We start from the raw sequence: 21,281 nt of genomic DNA, 5'->3' as shown, positions 1-21,281 counted from the left end.
CCCGTTTGCCAAGATAAGCGCTCATTAAATTCATAAGCGACCGGATCGTAGCCAACTTTGATCGGTCGATTACCATATATTTCATGCTCCAATATCGCAGACGGTAGCGTCCCGGATGCAAAAATCGCGGCCGGCCGCGCTCCGCTCCAGCATTTTATTATTGAACGAAGATCAGCGGGAGTTATTTTTACGCCCCGTTGATTTAAAGTAATAGCCTGGCTCATCGTAACGGCGGCAAATAGAAAAAGAAGATGAAGAAGACGTACATGCTGTTTTATATCCACACATTATATACATACATTGCATCCGTCCTACTGTTTGTAGGTGGGACGCAATGTGCTTCTGCTGTCCGTTTATCCTACTTGTTCTCGCACTTCGCCACTACTAAAATAATTATTGTTTGCCGGCATAGGTGTTAAACCGAACGTTGAAGATTGTGTGATAATTTTCTTGTTACTACATCCGAAGGGGTGTGAATCTCTGAATAGGCGCGGTTTTTAATGTTCTCTCCCGAGGAAGATCTAAATTAATCGAATGGTTTCTGCAAAGGCTTAACTTGACCTTACGAGGCAATTTACTGATGGCCCCATTATGAGCTTATAGATATCGATCTAAAGCTTTTTATCTTCTCTATTTGTTTTTACATTTAATCACGTCAGCTTTTATATTTGGTAACATTTTAAATGGTTGAGGATAATATACGATAGGAAACGTTATTCTGAAGATGAAAGCCTGAATCCAGAAAGTAGGATATGAGTAATATTTTTGGTATTTAGGAAGTCACTTAGGATAGAAAATGCGTCATAGATATAAAACAACTATAGGTCAGAGTCGGGTCGCTTTTAACATAAGAGAATTTTTTGTGATCGCAATCGGTAAATTTGGAAACATATTTTTGATTTGGCTATAGCTCTATGAGGGTGTAGAATGTGGATGATGGATGCTGAGGACAATAAAAAGTTAGAAGCGTGAGGAAGTATTAAAAACAGTAGAACAGAGAGATAAAGCGCTAGTTAGAGAAGAGAGAAAGAGAAAAGCAAAGTAGTGTGGAAGAGAGTAGAGATAGAAAAAATGATTCATTTATACGATATATGCTGAGCAATAATACGTAATGGGGATGTAATGCATGTTACTAATCAAGTGGCTAATAGAAGGACAGTTATGGGAGGGCTTTGGGAGTCAGAAATTATACTGTAAGGAACATTGGTGTAGGAGACTAATGTAATTCAATATGATATACTCCTAATTATGTAAAAAGACAGGAGATTAACTGTAGGAAAATGTGGAAGAAACGATAAATAGGATAGTAAAGCATGAGGAGTGGTTAGGAGGGTTAAAAGAAGGGGATATCAAAGTAGATGTGATAGACAACGGAGGAGGATTTTCAAGAGTTTAAAAATCAATAAGTAGTAGTTTAGAGAGGGAATCAGATCAGCATGGGTGAATTGATGATGAACAGAACAGGGAAATTATAAGGGGAGAGGATCTAAGCAAAATAGAGAAGTGAGGGTATGTGGTGGGGATAGCAAGGGGACTGGGCGCCAAGGTATTTGGAGGAAGGGACGAAAATAAAGGTGCTAACAGAATTTAGGACAGAGAATGGGTGTAGAGGGTGTAAATATTGGATGAAGGAAAAGGATGAACGGTCAAGGATATGTGACAGGGAGATAGAATGTATGAGACACATGTGATAGTAGAAGTTTTTTAGTAAAATTTTAAGGGATAAGGGGTCATCTTTTAGGGCAGTGAGAAAGGTTTGACAAAGGAAGGTAATGTAGGAGGGGTAAAAACATAGCTTTGGTTTTAATAAAGATTTCATAAAGACTTGAAAGGGGCAAAAGCACACCTAGATTGAGGAAGAGATATTGGATTAGGAGAGTAACGTCCAAAACCAGAATTTTTATGTCCAATAACCTGTGCCTTCGAGAAGGTGTGAGTGCATGAAGAAACATAAAAAAATGAGTGTGACCAGGGGATGATTATGGGTGGGTCAGTTAGAGTTGCTGTTTGCTGTGAGTGTCTTAGAGAATCGCGTGTATGTGGTCGTATTATGCAATTTTCTTTATTGGCCCGGCAAGCAAAGTGAGCAAGCGAATAACAATCAGTAACCAGTCAGTTAGTCAGTCAGTCAGTGTTGTTGGAACGGTAGCTCGATCGGCAGCTGCCAGAGGGCGCAGCCTGTGATTACCACTTGCATAGAACCACTACCGGTAATTACACGTTAGGACGCTGCGGTGTAATCTACCCGTCACACCGTTCGATTTCGCCTTTTTTCTTGCTCTTATTTGCCAACTTTGGGCCGTTCCGTAAGTGCAACAACAGACTGCTGCTGCCCCTGCTCCCAGTCTTTTAATTTAAAACTAATCATAGCGTACGCCGCGATTCGACGGACGAGAGAGCGGATTTCAGTGTTGTTAAAAACAACGGCTACCGCATGCGGTCAGGCGAAACGCATCGTCCATTCGCCATGAGGATAATGAAGGAACGGTAACAATTAAGTCCGTCAAATCTAACCGTTACAGGGTGTGATTAACTTCACGTTAAATTAACACCGCTTGTTTTTTACAATTACCTAACAGACAACACCATCGAACTTTAATTAATCGTCAATTCATATTTAATTTCTAGTTGAGTAACGATGTCTTTTTGTTTTTATTCATTTATTCATGTCAAGGCCTACTAATTCGCGATGGGAAGCACGCAAACTGTCTACCGCTATCTATCGATAAAAAAAAGGATTAATAATATATGTAGGTTACGGTATTTTTTTGAGAAGATTAGCTCGCATTTACCGGAAAACATATAAATAAGTATCGAAGTGTGGCTACGTTTAATTAGTCATCAATAAATAATTTAATTGATGATTAACAGGGTTGTTTGACCGGATCGTCACGAGTCATTTCGATATCCTTTTACCGGTTTAATGTTTTTACGTATGTAAAATAATGTTGGTGCTTCTTCTTCTTCTTCTTCTTTTTCTTGTTCCTGGAAACTACATACTATGAAATGTTAATGTAATTCACCGACTTACATGTTATTATTTAATGGGCCTTACATAACTTGTATACAGAGCGTTACAAATCCAATAACAAATCAGAAATGTTGTTGCATCATTATTAAAAAATTTTTAGTAAAGTGCACCTTACATTTCGTCTTTAAGGTTGACACAAGGCTTTCTGAAGGTAGGTCTATAGATAATACGAAGACAGGTACTTTTTTAGAGGGCCTGGTTGTAAAGTGGGCATTTACAACGTAATTTTAAACATTCCGGTTGTGAATAATGGCTAATAAAAACCAAATAGGATTAGTTAGGTGCGAGGGTGCTTCAAATGCTTGACCCTTCAAACTAATGTCTAACAATGGGGCTTAAATGGAGAGCGGTGCGGGATTCCCCTATCCTCTGTGGTTTAGTAAGACACATTGAAAATGAATTTCCTAATTTAATTAGTTTGTTTTCATTTCGCATTTAATTTATTAGCACATGTTTTGATGTTATAGCAAAGTTTTCATGGAAACGATTTTTTTTTTCAAAGTTCTTACGCAGTTTATTTAGTAATAATATTGTGTTCGTATAAAGAGGTAATAATTCTGATTTACGGGTAGCATCACGTCGCATTTGGTGCACGTTAATTACTATTTATTAAATTAGTTTACGTCCATTTACATGTAACGCTATTTTTCCACGTGTTACAGATAATAACAAAACAAGTTTTCTGCTTGCTTACAGTTTGCTAATACTCAACAGGACATTGCTTTCATTTAAAGAGTCGTCTGTAAGTTGTACTATTACTATTATTACTATTAGGTACATATATACGTAACTAATACAATGATTAGCTCCGCAAATGGCACTAGATTTAAATGGTAATTTCCTCAAAGAAGTAAAATAACCTGGCCAGGCTTTAAGATAATTTTTATTACTTATTTACTTAAAATAACGGTACCAACATCCTTTCGTTTAATGTTAGCAGGTACTTAGTACATACGTTATTATTATTAACGAAATTTCCTAGGTAATTGGATAGAATTCCTAACTTAAGCAAGTGCATGAATTCTAATTAACGAAAAGGCTATTGTTTTATGTTCTTTGTTACGATCTTCAGTCTTGGTGTCACAAGCTACATCATGCCTTAGTTTCCGCTGCAAATTATTAATTTATCTAGTTATAGAATGCTATAATTAAATGCCCTGTATATGTTTATGAATATCGCATCGAGCACACTCCTTTGGGCACACGTACTCAGGCGCAAAAACATCACTTCCTTCATTGCCAATTACCATCATCGCAAGATATCATCGAATATTAGGTTTACATTAATACACTTAAGATACAGTTAGTTATCCGCGTCAAACGGTAGCACGTCCTCTTAGGATAGCTGACGTTCTATCGACAAAGTAGACACAACTCTTGTTCCTTTTCAAGATTTTTCCAACTCATGTAGATATAGTTGAGACGTTGAAAATTGGCATAGGTCGCAATAAAACTGCGGCATTTACTTTCTTAACCAGATTAGAGCTGTCTCTAACAGAACGGCTATTTTTATTCATATTATATACATTATATAAGAAGTGGCTGATTTTAGATACCTAGGAAGTCAGATAAGTCAGGATGGAAGGAGTAGTAGGGATATAAAGCAGAGATTAGCGCAGGGTCGTGTCGCCTTTAATAAAAAAAAGTCACTTCTATGCTCGCGAACGGTTAATTTAGAAATTCGAAAAAGGTTGTTAAAGGTGTATGTTTGGAGCACGGCGTTGTACGGGTGCGAAACATGGACAGTGGGAGCGGCGGAAAAGAAAAGGTTAGAAGCGTTCGAAATGTGATGTTATAGGCGAATGATGAGGATATCGTGGGTAGAAAAGGTTAGAAATGAAGAGGTATTGGAAAGAATAAGAGAACAGAGGACTCTATGGAAGTCAATAAAAAATAGGCGAGATAGATTGGTAGGACACCTTCTCAGGCATGAAGGTCTAGTCAGAGACATATTAGAGACAGAAACAGGAGTTAGGAGGGGTAGAGGTAGACCTAGATTAGATTACTCTTCGCAAATAGTTAAGGATGTGGGCTGTTGTAGTTTTAGGGAAATGCGAAGTTTAGCTCAGGATAGGAAAGAGTAGAGGTACGTGTCCAACCAGTCTTAGGACTGATGACCTTATGATGATGACAGACATTATATACCGTAAACATAGAAAAGAGATGCCAGGCAAAAATTGCAGCGGACACCAATAAAGAAAAGGGAATAACATTACAGCAATTAATGTGTAACAGAAAGAGATGCAGAAAAACATGATGTCAACATCGGACTTTAAAAGAAGTTCAACATTTTTAAGACTTCAGGAAAGCAAGACGCTTTTTTAAAGATATAATTTCAACCAGGCGGTTATAAAGCCGACCCTGATCTTTTGCGTACCTAAAAAATCTAACCGCTGCACCGCTTTCCATTATTAGGTTATCTCTTTTTACTTTGTGTGTACTACTCATAAATGACTACAATCCCAAGTGGAAACAAGAAAGAAGATACGTCCATTCTCACAGTTAATCTGTTGTGGAATTTGACAATTTTAATCGTCCCAACTGTTTGCAGTATACACATAATTGTTACCAATTGTTCGATCTATAGGACTTTTTAAAATTATTATTGTTATTATTACTTACTAGCGTGGAAGGAAAAAGGAAACACTCGGATGTACAGGGAATGCCAATTACGAGGTGAAAATATTACGCTTGTAATGGCCTGTGTTACATAAAATGGGTTCATAAATCAGAGATATCCGTCCGTGAACGGGAGGTAATCGGGGCATCTATCGAATCGGAGATCCTTAATTAATATCTCCGGTTAAAGCGCTAGTAGTTAATGTCATTATCGATTCTGATTAGATGCAAAAAAATAAAAAGACGATTTGTTATCCTTTTAATAATACTCATGACAATATGAGTAATTACTTGAAATTGGATGATACTCTTAATATTAATAATAATTGAAACAAAACTGTACCGAATTGTGCTTTCGCAACCCAATTTAGAGAAAATATTAAATTAAATGGAAACAGTATTGGTAAAAAAGTGTAATATGAAAATAAACAAAAGTAAAACAAAATTACTAGTATGCAAGGGAATAAAAAATAGGAGAAGAGCGAAAATAAAAAAATTGGAAGGATTGACTGATTTTCGGGGTCTAGGAAGTTAGATAACTCAGGATAAGAGGAGAAGTTTAGATATAAAACAGTGGCTACTACAGGGTCGAATCGCCTTCAATTAAAAGAAGTGACTTCTATGCTCGCGAACGGTTAATTTAGAAATTCCGAAAAGGTTGTTAAAGGTGTATGTTTGGAGCACGACGCTATACGGGTGCGAAACATGGACAGTGGGCGTGGTGGAAAAGAAAAGGTTAGAAGCGTTCGCAATGTGGTGTTACAGGCGAATGATGAGGATACAGTGGATAGAGAAGGTTAGAAATGAAGAGGTATTAGAAAGAGTAAGAAAATAGGCGAGTTAGAGACATATTGTTCACAAATAATTAAGGCTGTGGAATGTTCTAGTTTTAGGGAAATACGAAGACTAGCATTTAGGTGTGTCACCGAACAGTCTTAGGACTGGCAACCATGTAATGATTATAAATCCAACTTAACCTAACCTAACATATACATCGTAATTTGACTCCATATGGACTAACCTAATTTAGCCAACATGAAGTGTAAGGTATGTTTTTTTGTGCACTTAAAATGGAAAAACAACAAACATCAGTAAATTTAGTTAATTAGCAAGAAGTTTTCCAAAATGTACAAGATCATTTAAAAAGTCAACGCTTTTTGACGTTACTCGTATATAATGCAAAATCAAAGTGTTAAACTACGCTTGTATTAGTTGATGTTGTTATACTGTACAATTAAAAATAACATTTACAAGAGAAGCGATTAAAGTAACGTATTGCGGTCGATAAAGATATCATCAGCAACTAATTTGGTAGGAAACAGTGTACTATTAATAATCGAAACTCGCTTCCTACATTTTCATTGCTGAGCACTGTTTTTTTCTTAAAAGAAACTTACATATTAATTAGAGGGACCGCTAGCCATCCTTATACATTTCGTCTCTTCATTAATCAACAAGTCAAAGGGACGCAATAGGTGAATCGATCCTAATTAAACATGGATACAGTCATAAAAACCTGTTTATTTTTCTTGTATTTTATCTGTTTTTTTATTTCTTTGCAAGCCGATACCCCCATCAATAGATTTATGACTGTGATTTCTGACCGCGCTTCGGTCAAGTCCGGGTACCGAATAAAGCAATTCAAACAATTTGTTACTTAATATTTTAGTTTAGGCAGAAATTTGAATATATGAAGCATGAAAACGATAGATAAGAAGCCCCTTTTCCTCTAGTCGTAATGGCCGGTTAGGTAAAGGTCTAGATGATGGGGGGGATCGAAAGAGGAGGTCTCCCCCACCACTGTACGATAAAAAGTTCGTGGCGGTCTCACCCCCATAAAAAGTGCTGGGGGTTCAAAGTTAATAAATATGCCAATTTTTAGGTATACATTTCAAGGCATGTAAATATTTATATAGTCATTATTAAACAATATTCAAAGGTAAAATTAATGAAAAATACATAAAAATATTGAGAAAGTTATATAAAACATTATTTAAATATCTTTATCAATAGGGTAGGTTAGGTTAGGTTAGGTTATCGGGTTTTGTTCAAGTGACCACCCTCTTTCGATCCCCCACCTCCACCCGCTTGAAAATAATTTTTTTATTGAATTTTATTTGAATTATAGTGTATGAAGATTGTCAAAATAATCAACTTTCAACCCCCACAACTTTTTATGGGGGTGAGACCGCCGCAAATTTTTTATGGGGTTTTACTCAGGTGACCATCCTCTTTCGATCCCCCCTACCCCCACCCCCATCTAACCCACATAACTTTTTATGGGGATGAGACCGCCACGAACTTTTTATGGTACAGTGGTGGGGGAGACCTCCTCTTTTGACAACAGCAACAAAAACTTTTCCTCATTAACCTGACGTAGTTTGTAGTGAAAGGAAAATTGAAAAGGAATTTTCACATTAATATTTCATATTATAACCACTATTAAGAATTAAAAGTGTCATATTGTTTCCATTAGTTGCTTGCGAGGCACGAAGAATGTAAATTAAAATGATGACGGAAAAACACGAAAAATTTATTGCTATCTATCACGTAATTGGCGTTCGCAAATAAGCACATTAAATAAAACGATCAGAGAATTTAACCTTATTACGTGGCTTTCGTTAATTACCTGTGATGAATTGCGTTATTGAGTTGATAATTGGTGCAAGCTACGTGCGTTAGATGTTAGAAGACTACCCAACCAACCAACTCCGTAATTAGTTCAAGTAATACGTTAATACACGATATAAACTGTAGGGAGCATAATTAACAGCAGTTTAGATAATAAGAAATCACTAACGTGTTTCATTTGGTAAATTCTTTTCAATAAGTGATAAGGAAATGTAAAAAGAAAAAGATATAGACACGTCAAAGTACTCATGCTATAATTCAGAATTTTGATTGAAGCATTTTTAATAATAAATAGGCAAAACTTCGGAATTAAAACGCCTTATATTGTACTGATACCGGTCGCTAATTAATAAATAAAAGAATCATAAGTTACGAAAGGTTTTCTCTACCACACCACATCGTAAACATTAAGTGACTCACGAAAACAATCATCGACTTCAAAGATAATTTTATTTCTAATTTAGGTACGCATAACATTTGTAGATAAATGCGCTTTTACGGAAAATGGTAATGCGGGTAATTACGAGAATTACTATTATTAATAAATTACCAGAAAATAAAAACATGTTGTCTACCTTTGACATGAATTATTTATGGTGATTGGTGTTGATAAAGTGCAGGACTCTTTTTGTGACTATGTAATGCTACGCTGGAGAAGTAGAATGCGGAACGCAATTGTCACTGCGCAACTCAAGGTCATGACCCATGAAATTCTGAATTACCTCTAATCGTAACGCCTAGTAGGTACGTGAATATTTTTTAATTTGTTTTTAATAATTGTTAGGAAGTATTGAGGAAGGGCAGGGTGGTAAAAATTGGATTTGCATAAAGCTAGCAAACGTTCTAACGCCGACCCTGGAAGAAGCGTACTAATAATTAAGAAAATAATAATATGTTTGTGAAGTAGTATCTACTGCTGCAATTCGACGTATTCTTTTTGACATCTACGCGGCTGACAGGGTAATAAGGAGATTGCATCCCGTAGGTGATTGGTTGACGGTATGGTGGGATATAATCACGTTGTATCCCTGTAACCCCGTTTCGAAGCGAGTGGACGCGAACGGTAGGCTGGTAATTAAAATTCGGCAGACGTCACCGATTGCCTCTCATCCCGAGAAGAAAGACGATCTGATTAGATCTACGCGCGAGAAAATGATAGTAATTAACGTTTTATCAAGATCCTTTTTCTCGAAAGTGCTATCTATGGGTTTCTAATGGATACGCTCGAAATATACGGGGTGATGATCACGAAAAAATAAAGCGTGAACAATAAAGAGCGTGTTTCTGTATTGGTAGCTGTAGAATTTGAATATTTTACAACTAAATAAGTCTAAATGTATTAAGAATTGTTTTTTACAACTAAACACTAGTTTATTTCTAGTTAATTTCATTAATTTGGTTATTTTAAATCAAAAACCCCAAGAGACTTCGATGAGCAGTGAAGCGACGAACCCTGCTGCTGTTATGTTTAAAGGCAATGTGTTTACATTTTGTGACTAAATAATGACTGTTATGAACCTTTTACACAATCTTAACTATAGTAAATAGATTTAAAAACTTTTTGATTTCGTTTTGGTTATCAATTTCTGTAAAGTTTTTGTCAGAAGTGCTTCATAAATCCCTGAATCCAAGTCTTGGGTTAACCAATAACAAACCTAAGGGTTTTAATAATCGTTTTGTATAACTAAATACTAATTTCTTTCGAGTTAATTTCATTAAGTTGGTCGTTTTAAATGAAAAACCCCAAGAGACTCCAATGGGCAGTGAAGCGACGAACCCTACTGCTGTTATGAGAGTTATGTTTCAAGACAAAGTATGTACATTTCGTGACTAAATAATGACACTACGAACCTTTTACAACAATCCGAGATACAGATTTAAAAACTTTTTGATTCCGTTTTAGTTGTCAATTTCTCTAAACTTTTTGTCAGAAGTGCTTCATAAATCCCTGAATCCAAGTCTTGGGTTAACCAATAACAAACCTAAGGGTTTTAATAATTGTTTTGTAAAACTAAATACTAATTTCTTTCGGTTAGTTTCCTTAAGTTAGTAGTTTTAAATGCATTTCTCCAAGAGACTTCAATGAGCGGTTAAGCGACGAGCCCGACCAGTATTGTGTTTCAAAGCAATGTATTTACATTTCGTGACTAAATAATGACAGTATGCATCTTTTACGACAATCTGAACTATACTAAACAGATTTAAAAACTTTTTGATTTCGTTTTGGTTGTCAATTTCTCTAAACTTTTTCTCAGAAGCGCTTCAGAATCCCATGAATCTTAACCTTGGGTTAACCAGTAACAAGCCTTAGTGTTTTAACAATTGTTTTGTACAACTAAACACTAATTTCTTTCGGTTAGTTTCTTTAAGTTAGTAATTTTAAACGCAATTCTTCAAGAGACTTCAATGAGCGGTTAAGCGACGAACCCGATTACTATTATCTTCCAAAGTAATGTATGTATTTAGATTTTGTTACAAAATATTGAAAATATGAACCTTTTACAAGAATCTGAATGATTAATCATATGTAAAAACTTTTCGATTCCCTTTTAGTTTTTAATTTCTCCAACCTGGTCCATGAACTTTTGAGCTAGCGATACATATTAGAATAATTGAAATAATACGTCAATTTAATTTCATATCTTATATACTTTAGGTTTGTAAAGGAATCGTTTCTAGTACAGTCATACAAAATAACAAAATATAATGCATTAGAAACAATTAACATGATAATATTTTATGCAATAAACATTTTTTTTGCAACAATTGTTTAGATTATATTAAGTATTTGTCTGATTAATAAAATAATTAACGACATTCTAATAAATCAAAACATATAACATTATTGTCCTCACTTACCGGTATGGAGGAACAAATGGTTCTTGAGGTTCGTGTGTTTGGAGAAACCTCTTGAACAGATGTGGCATTTGAAAGGCCAGGAACCAGAGTGAACGTACATGTGAGATCGCAGGTCGCCAGGGGTAGGGAAGGATTTACTGCAGAGGTTACATTTGTGTGGCTTATCCTGGAAAGAAAATAAATTGTCAAAATCAGTTTAATCATCAATTATGTAGATACTTAGATAATTACGTAGATAATTAAAAGTTTATTAAAACTACGTTTAACATTATTTTAGAGAAAAACTATACAATGAAATATAAATAGGAAAGTGACGTTATGTTTACATAATGTGGACCTTCCTTCTTGAGTTGTCGTAATTTTGGGACATTTTTGTAGAAATGAAAAAACTATTTTTCGATTTCTATTAGTTTACTATAGTTGTACAATGCCTCGCTATTCAAGTCTGAAACTTGAGAAATACACATTTTCAAGAATGTGTTCGTTCTAAGGGTGCACAATTTAGTCGCCCACGCACGATTCGTGTAGCCATTCGTCCCGCAGTCTTTTTCAATGGGCATAGAATGTTGAAGTCTTTAATTCGATATGCGCAGTCGATCGGTACATGTACCTGCTACTTACGAATCTCTATCAAGTATTATGCATATAGATTATAATCCTAACTTCTGTTTTTATTAAAAAAAAAATTGGGGTATGCGTACTAAAATGTAAAAAAAAACTGTTCGTCTAAGAAGCTAGTTAACCTTGAAACATTTCACCTGAATCACCCTAATATAATACGACCCCCAAATTAATTAAAACTGAAAGAAACAATAACGAAACTGAAACTTATTAGTGTCTTAGACACGGTGTATCTATATAAAGTAAGCAGCGCATTTATCATCCACGGATGTGACAGATTAAAATTAATACAAACATTAATTTGTTTCGGTTGTCTGAAGAAACTCGAGTGTGCATATATCACGCACCTGCGCGCATTCATTAGGGGATGAAAGAAAGAGAAAACTAGAACTATAAAGCAACAGCGTCTTCAGACGAAATGACCAATCGCGACAGGGTTGCCAAACGATTTCGTACATATCTTGTCGAAATTTCTCTAAAAAACTGACAATCATATTCACCGGATTGCAGGGTAAATATGGTTATCAACAAAGGGTGAAACGTTGAGGTTATTGTCTAACAAAAATGGTTTTTTCACCTGAATGAGTTTATATATTGGGAGAACAATATATTATACTTGGGGACAGTATGTATTGCTTCGGGGTATATAATTTAGGTTTTGGTTTTAAGTCCCAAATTCGAAGTGACTTCAATGAGCAATAAAGCGACGAACCCGAATGCTGTTTTGTTCCAAAGCAATGCATTTAATTTTTGCAAGTAAATAAATATAATATGAACCTTGTACAAGAATCTGAAGTATATTAATCACATTTAAAAACTTTAGTTTCATTTTAGTTCAGAATATTTCCAAAACTGTTTCTCTAACTTATTGTTAGAGGCACTTAAGAATCCCATGAACTCTAGCTTTGGGTTACGCAGTGACAAAACTGCCAAGCACGTAATAAAAATTAAATGCTATTCGTTAATAAGCGCATTACTTAAACACGGCTGGACCGATTGGGCTGATATTGATTTGAAAATGTTCATAATAATCCGAGGAAGGATTCTAGGGAAAGAAAATATATCATTATTTACCTATTAAATTGGTGTCAACTTACGCCCAGTGAAGCGGGTGGATTACGGCCAATCTATACACACAATAACAAAAAAAACCCTGACTCACCGTCTCACCAACCTCAGGCTAAACCCTTAGACCTAGATAGCAAAATTTTGCAGAGAAGTTTCCTTTGTAATGTATACATGGAATAACGAAGAATATTTAGTGAAGAATCGAACTTTCGCATTTGATTTTACTTGGAAACTTTCACAGTCGTTTGTACATTTAAGTCGTTTTGTTTCATCCCCTGATGTCCAACGTTAAGAAAATTCTATTATTTTGTGTTTATATTTATTGTAGATTAAAACCTTTTCTTGAAGGTAGCTCTGAATACCTTTGAGATAGTGAAATTTTCCTTGGTCTAGCATTCTCTGATCGCCATTATACAACCGACTGATGACTGAGTACCTTACAGTAGCTGAGCCGTCCGTCATGTCGGTCGTCCGGTGACAAATTAATGAAGTGTTACTAATTTGATTGCAATGGTAGAATAGACACGAAAGAACGACTGAGTATAAACTGACGAACGAGTACTTCTGCGAAATTAATCATCGGACAATTTACAAATCGACATGAAAGCACTGCGAATGAAGGTATCCTCAACAGCGTTTTAGCTGAGAGACTTTTCTTCTCAGTTCTGTGATAAATGAGAGTTGGCTAGAATGGAGATTTCAGTGTGTTATCAATCTGAATGATCCAGAAAACGAAGTGATTGTAAAGAAGTAACATTTGGTACCAGAGGGTTCTACTGTAGAATAATGTGATGTGTACTTTGTCATTCAAACTTAACAACATATTTCCATTGTAACACAATCATATAAGTTTTGCATGCTAGATAAAATTGATGAATTTTCTGGATTATGGCATGGAGAAAAAGTGATCAGTTGAAACAGTACTAGCAGTTAGGAATGTTACAAGTAGTGGACATGTTTACAGTTAAAAAATAAATTGTAGTACATATTTATATTCAATTACATATAATTTGCCAAGTTCAAATATTTGGAATTTTACAACAACAAGGAAAAAGGATCCGTTTGAAGAGTTGTGGCTTTGTCTGTAGGCCACAATTTATCGTCGAAAAAGAAAATCTTTCATTTTTTTAAACTTTTACATGCTCAATAAAAAAATATTGAAAAGGAACATGGCATTAACTATTTTGAATTTGGCTACTATTTTCATATCAACGTGTCGATTTTGTATGAATAAAATTTAAAGAATATAGTCGAAGCAGCAACGACATAATGATTATATTATTGGCAGCCATCGGTATTTCGATTTGTCTGCTACCATATCACTCTACAGAGTTGTGATTGGCGTGGAAACCCGAGGATTTTACAACGATTCATTGTTAATATTCCAGAATCGTCTACAAATTTACAATTACTGATGGTAAACGTCTTATTTTCCACAAACATTGGAGCAATAACATTAACTCTCTAGTACACGGCCAGGGGCTTTTTCGAGCAACAAAACATGCCGCATGGTTACCAACGTCAACAATACCCACCGAGAGTACTTCGCAAAGGAATGATGAGAAATCAATCGACAGACGTTCAACAAAGTGAAATGGTGTTATCGTACTAGGTATAGTGAGTGTGTAAGTGGTAACCCGTTCGTTCTTCTTGTTCTTCTTCTTCTTCGTTTACTTGTTGCACATCGGGGCGGCGGTGATGATGCTGATGGCGATGGCAGTGACTGCGGCGAGACGAAAACGAAACATCAAATAATGGACGTTCGACATGAGCAACGCAATAAAAATACATCTACATCTGTAAAATTGTTATCTGCAGTTGTGATCCGCTTTATTGATTGTAATAGCACGTCCATTGTGCGAGGAATACATTAAGTAGCCGTATAGGAAGTCGGACGGCATTCAACGGCTGACAGTCCATCAAGCCACCGTGACCGAACAAAACGACATCGATATCGTGTGTAGTACCCACTACGATCGACTAGTTTTCTTTTATCTGATGAGCCACACTAATCGAACGGGCCGATGGCGATGGAGCGACGACGACGGTGGCGACGGGGCCGACGTATGCGTCGCGAACGTAGAAAAACTTTATTATTCTACGTAACAACGGTAACGTCTTTTAGAAAATTGACGGGTCGATTTGAAAAAAAGTAGACCAAAACGAAGGTACCGTTTCTATATTGTATATTCATATTCGATAACTAATATTAAGAAGCTAATGGGTAATTGTGAGTGGAGCTAGAGCCAATGGGGTTCTTATTTTAGAGAAGTCCTTGTTGTAGTCACATTGCTAATAACTAGTTCAAAGTCAAGGAAAGATAATTTACCAGGAATAGATAAAATCTTTCATTTTTTAAATCGTTATATGTATGCTCAATAACAAAATATCGGAATTGAACTTGGCAATAAATATTTTGAACTTGGCATTAAATAGTTTGAACTTGGCATTAAATAGTTTGAACTTGGCATTAAATATTTTGAACTTGGCTAATATTTTCATTTGCTCATGTCGATTTTATTATCTTAAAATATATGTGAGATTTGCATAAATCCATAGTCTCAACCGCATTATAACTTCTTTTATACACATAATTTAATATTCGACTTAAAATAGTAAGGTAAAGGAATTTCAATGTATGTTAAAATTGTCTGTATTTTACTATGTCCCAATAGCATTGTTGATGATATGGATTGGTACCTACATAGTACGTTATAATAATAATAATTAATTAAGAGAGGAGTGGAACATGTCTTTCGCAACATATTACGTTGCTGTTGGTTTGGTTTCTTGTAAGGAACCGGATATTAATCGCGTGAGGGAGGCCTCAGGGAGCGCATTCTTAGACGCGTTCCCACACTGCACCCTTCTTATTAGAAAACGGTCAGAAACGGTAGACTCGATTGCTTAGAACGGCCAATTTGACGAAATTATTCCAGGTTTTGAATAGGAAATTGCGGACCGCACTAATATTAACCTTCACTAATTTCGAAATGATTGCGTTTGTTGCTGTTGGTTGGTCGCCAGAATAACTGCTCGGATTTCATTCTTTTATTTTTTTTTTTTCGTTTGGAACTAAGTCAGTCGGTCACGGTTTCGAACTGTCCAGTAACTTAAATGCGTCACTGAAAGAGAAAATTAGGTCTAGTTGTCCAGAGAGAGGATACAAAAATGTGGATAATCTAGAAACATCACATAACTGTAGATATCATTTTAGCTCGAGATTTTTGTAAAAAAAAAGATACTTTTATAAGTCCAACGTGACTGAACGACGGGAATTACTTAATCATTATTACCTATTAAATTGGTGTCAACTTACGCCCAGTGAAGCGGGTGGATTACGGCCAATCTATACACACAAATCAAAAACCCTGACTCATCGTCTCACCAACCTCAGGCAAAACCCTTAGACCTAGATAGCAAAATTTTGCAGAGAAGTTTCCTTTGTAATGTATACAAGGATTAACGAAGAATATTTAGTGAAGAATCGAACTTTCGCATTTGATGCAATGTGAATAATCTAGAAACATCACATAACTGTAGATATCATTTTAGCTCGAGATTTTTGTAAAAAAAAAGATACTTTTATATATGAAAAAAGTCACTTCGACACTCAAAAAATTGGAAGCGTTCGAAATGTGATGTTATAGGTGAACGATGCGGTTACCGCAGATAGAGAGTGTTAGAAATGAGGAGAATAAGAAATAAGTCAGATAAGGATATCTTCTCAAGTATGAAGGGGTAGTCGGAGACATATTGGAAGCAGAAACAGGAGTTAAGAGGAGTAGAGGTAGACCTACACTAGATTAGTGTTCGCAAATAGTTAAGAATGTGGGATGTTCTAGTTTTAGGAAAATGTGAAGATTAGTTTAGCATAGGAAAGCGTGGAGGTGCGTGTCCAATCAGTCTTAGAACTGACAGCCTTATGATGATAATGATGATCTGGAATTTACCAAGGTTTAATAAATTTAATAATTGAACTATTAATTGAAAATTAAGCTATATGAATAAAAACGTTCTGAAACGCAAACCCTTCAACACATTTGATTGCCTATGTTAACTTCAACCATTTCTCAAACTTTGGCAACTTTTTGTAAATATAGAAATCATCTATAATTTGGGCCGTTTGAGGTCTACAAGAAATAGTTTTCTCCCTTTCGTTTTCGATACGCTTGCTTGCAATTACTATGAATCTACGTGCTGTACCTACATATTTTATCAAGGTTTTAGTGCGTTTAGGTTTTATTTTCAATTACGCGCGTTCAACAAGACAATGCGACACGTGTTTGGTGACGGTACAGAATCTAGCCATTGGGCGCCATTAAATTTCCGAGTTCTCGAAGTAAATCTCCACTGTCGAATTCTTCTTTCACCGTTCACAAGTGACTGCGAACGCATTTTCAAGTGGAATTCTCGTCGCAGCAAATCCGAGTACATAGGTACAGTAGCAATCACAATAAACGAAAAACTACCTGACTCACAATGCTAAAATACTAAGATAAAAAGTTAACATTTTATTGTTCTTATTTCTAACAACTTTTCCTCAAATAGATTACTTTATTTCAAGAACGAGATTCCACACCATTCCTCATAATTTTTTTTTTAATTAAACCCGACAAATAAACTTAATTAACAAGTTAAAATTAACAAAAAAATGTCAATGTAAAAACTGCATCGTCAGTCAAATTTACTGAAGGAAGACGCCACTTTATACGAAAAATGGTTGGATACGCACCTCCAGTTTTTCCTATATTGATTTAGTGTTAGCATTTCCCTAAAACTGTAACAAACCACATCTTTAACTGTTTGCGAACAGTAATGTAACCTAGGTCTTACCTCTACTCCTATTAATTCCTGCTTCTGTTTCTAAAGTGTCTTGTCTGAGAAGGTGTTCTACCAACCTATCTGTCCTATTTCTTGTTGACTTCCATAGCTCCCTCCTAATCCCTCCACATTTCTAACCTTCTCTACATTCTTTTTTCTATTATCGTTTATGTATCCCTCATTAAATTGCTTCGTTACTTCCAATATTTATCAATGTTACGAAACAATTAGTGACAAAACAGATCCCCTGTTACTGGAATTAAATATTGTGGGGCTAATCAAGTTGCCGGTTACCTCCCCTACCCTAGAAAAGTGTCCAACCTGTGTCAAAGTCGCACCAGGTGAAATATGAGCCTTTAGAATATCCTTAACTTTTATCCTTTTTATATCAAAAACTTTTTAACATTTCACCAGAGCTTTCCGTTTATATATAAACTAGTGACCCGCCCCAGCTTCGCACGGGTGCAATGCTGATACTAAATATATTTTTGTTTTGTTTAGATTATTATCGAATAGAGGAAATTTTTTTGTCATTAGACAATACAAACCGGCCTCCCGGCCGGTACCGCCGCAACCGCTATATTCCTGCATTTTAAATCTGTAATATCTTCAAAAATATTCATTTAAATTACATGCTGTAAAGGGCCATATTGATCTATATTAAATGCACGATGTATTTAAGGTACTTACTTGGATAAGAATTAGTGCTGTATTATCTAAAATCGCTTCGTAAATAAGCCATTATTTCTCATAAAAAGTAAAAGATAAAAATGGTTATTGTGGGTTATCCCTAAGAGGTAGATATATACCATCTCGGACTTTTTTGTAGACCCTTTTAAGATGTACAATATTGTAGTACATTATTTTGATCTATCTCGTAGGGTTCAGCCAGCGTTTGCAATGTAAGCGCAAAAAATGTGTTTATTTACGACATCACATTAGAAACCTCCAAAATTATCAGTGTTTCCCTACTATATTATGCATGTATTATACATATAAACCTTCCTCTTGAATCACTCTATTTAAAAAAAAAAAACGCATCAAAATCCGTTGCGTAATTTTAAAGATTTAAGCATACATGGAGACAGACAGCGGGAAAGCGACTTTGTTTTATACTATGTAGTGATTTAGTTATATACATTCCGTATGAAATCAACTGTAGTCCTAAAGATTTTTCGCTTTAATTGTAGAGACATTCAATAATGCGTTTCTTTGTGGTTGTAACTTTACATGCGTGTGTGTCGAATGGCCTGCTACGTGACAGTAGAAACACTCGCGTCCATCTCCGTTCAAACGATGGACATGTATTTGTAGGCTGCCCATATGTATATAGCATTGCGTATTCGGTATCAGCTGTAATCAGAAGGAGCCTTGTTCTATACTCCATTCGATTCCCTTTCCGAAGACGTATCCAGCACGTCCCGTGTGTGTGACACGCGTCAATCGCCGGACTATTAGATGTCGAACAGACAAATGCTTCACGATGAGAACACCGAGAGCATCAGCCATGGAAAGAGAGATCGTCCTCTTGGTGTTCACGTCCCGTCGTAAACAATTGTCATTTGGTGCGTGTGCGTTGGATAAAGTTCATCACGTCCCGTGGCTACGTGGTAGCATTGAATAGTCATGGACGAGGACGATCACTCCAGATGGACGATGCGATTGTTTTAGTTCATAAATTTCCCTTTTCTGAATGCAACAGTTACCGTTACCAAAGAGATAGTACGAGGAAGGTACTAATGTAGTGCTGAATTGCGAACAGTTGAATGCGATATTTCTTTTTTTTTTTGGTCTCTAGTTTGTATTCCTGCTAAACCGTGAGCGAAGTAAGCGCCACCGACGTAAACCTCTTTGCTTTGATGCAATAGTGGACTTGGATTAAATTAGCCAATTAAAATGATCCCATTAAAGAGGCCGCTGCTATAACAAGAGCTGTTGGAAGAAGATTCTTTTATTTTGTCATCACGCATATGGAAATTATTGGCCGAAGTCTTAGAAAGATTGGAAGATCGATCTAATTTCGTAAGATTGCAAGGTTTGAACTGACATTTTTGCGCTTTAGAATAATGGAAATATATAAGACTGTTAAAGACGAAAAACCATATTGAATAGTTTACTTAAAACCCAAAGAATGTAATTCAGTGGTAAGAACAATGGATCTAACTCTGTGGAATTATAGGCAGACATATAATTCTGGGCAATTCTTTTGGATGAAAACCAGATTCATTTAGATTTCACGAATTCTAAATCTACAGAATGTGAGTCAATGAAAACGGATAGGATTTGAAGCAGCTCAAAAAAGGTGAATCTAAGTCTTAATAATAAAAGTTTTATTCTGTAAAGTAAACCAATTGCCGTGGAAGGTTTTTGTAAACGAAAATAGATTCTGTAATAACAATAGTCCTGGAAATGTATTTTAAGGATAACATCAGTACAATATTATTTGAGGCACTTTATGATATTGTGGCAAGGACTAATCAAAAGGACCCTGACCGCATTCAACATTATCCGTTACTGATGTTATTGTACAAAACGCATCTATTTAATGAAAACAATACACGGTTGAAATGCAAAGCGATAATTACAGTGGTAGACGTGAATCCTTGAGGCTTATAACGAGAGTTATGGGAATTTGGTAACAGGACAAATAAGTATCGTACAATAGCGTTCCACTGACTTGTTTGTCGGTATGTCTACAGTAATCACTTAAGGAGGGCGTAGTGTTCTTGCGGATAGATACCACCTGTGGATGCATAAATGTGTGTATGCAGATAAAGATATGTACAGAACGGCGCGGCGGTAAGGTTGGGTTATGGTCTAGTGCCGTCCGTGAGAAGCGTTTTACTTGGGTGGTTGGGACCGTTTTCTTCAAGGATAAACCCTATTCTTAACCACTCCATTTCACCATAATTGCACCGACATTCATAATGCAACGTATAACCACGAACACACACCGTCTTTAAACTTTCTACTGATTTAGTTATTGATCAGCAGAAATAAATATGTCTTTTTCTTATTGGACGTATTTTGTCTAGTGGTTAAAAGTGTAAAGGAGATTCAAAATTAAACGGGCGTGGCGGAAAAGAAAAGGTTAGAAGCGTTCTAAAGTGGTGTTACAGGCGAATGGCGAGGATTACCGTGGATAGAAAGAATAGGAGAACAGAGAACTCTATGAAACTCAATAAAAAATAGTCGAGATAGATTGGTAGGACACCTTCTCAGGCATGAAGGTTTAGTCAGAGACATATTAGAGACAGAAACGGCAGTTAGGAGGGGTAGGGGTAGTTGTAGATTACATTACTGTTCGCAAATAGTTAAGAATGTGGATTGTTCTAGTTTTAGGGAAATGCGAAGATTAACTAAGGATAGGAATGAGTGGAGATGCGTATCCAACCAGTCTTAGTAATGAGGACTTTAAGATGATGATGACCAACTTTGAAAAAGGTTACAAATAAGGAGGTATTACAGTGAATAGGAGAGCAGAGGTCACTGTGGAAATTATTAAAGAATAGGCGAGATAGGTTGGTAGGGCACCTTTTCAAGCATGATAGTTTTAGAAAATACTACAAATGGCGCAGTAAACGCCATCTGTAGCACGATGCTACATTTTAGGATTACGTATGCTCCA

General features: G+C 35.9%; 2 protein-coding genes across 2 annotated transcripts in view; one reads left to right on the top strand and one right to left on the bottom strand.

The window, feature by feature from the left end:
• Positions 1-21,281, top strand: part of LOC108734853 — a 248,161-nt gene that overhangs the window by 76,797 nt on the left and 150,083 nt on the right. The window lies entirely within an intron of this gene.
• LOC108734852 (zinc finger protein 391-like) overlaps positions 1-21,281 on the bottom strand; it is a 233,816-nt gene that overhangs the window by 69,571 nt on the left and 142,964 nt on the right. The window contains exon 5 of the mRNA XM_018466561.2: positions 11,141-11,306. Coding sequence (XP_018322063.1) covers positions 11,141-11,306 — 166 coding nt within the window. The remainder of the gene's footprint in view (positions 1-11,140; positions 11,307-21,281) is intronic.

The sequence above is a fragment of the Agrilus planipennis genome, unplaced genomic scaffold (assembly GCF_000699045.2).
Source record: "Agrilus planipennis isolate EAB-ADULT unplaced genomic scaffold, Apla_2.0 scaffold74, whole genome shotgun sequence".
Taxonomy (NCBI): Eukaryota; Metazoa; Arthropoda; class Insecta; order Coleoptera; family Buprestidae; genus Agrilus; species Agrilus planipennis.
The sequence above is the reverse complement of the archived record's forward strand: the minus strand, read 5'-3'. Positions and strand labels throughout refer to the sequence as shown.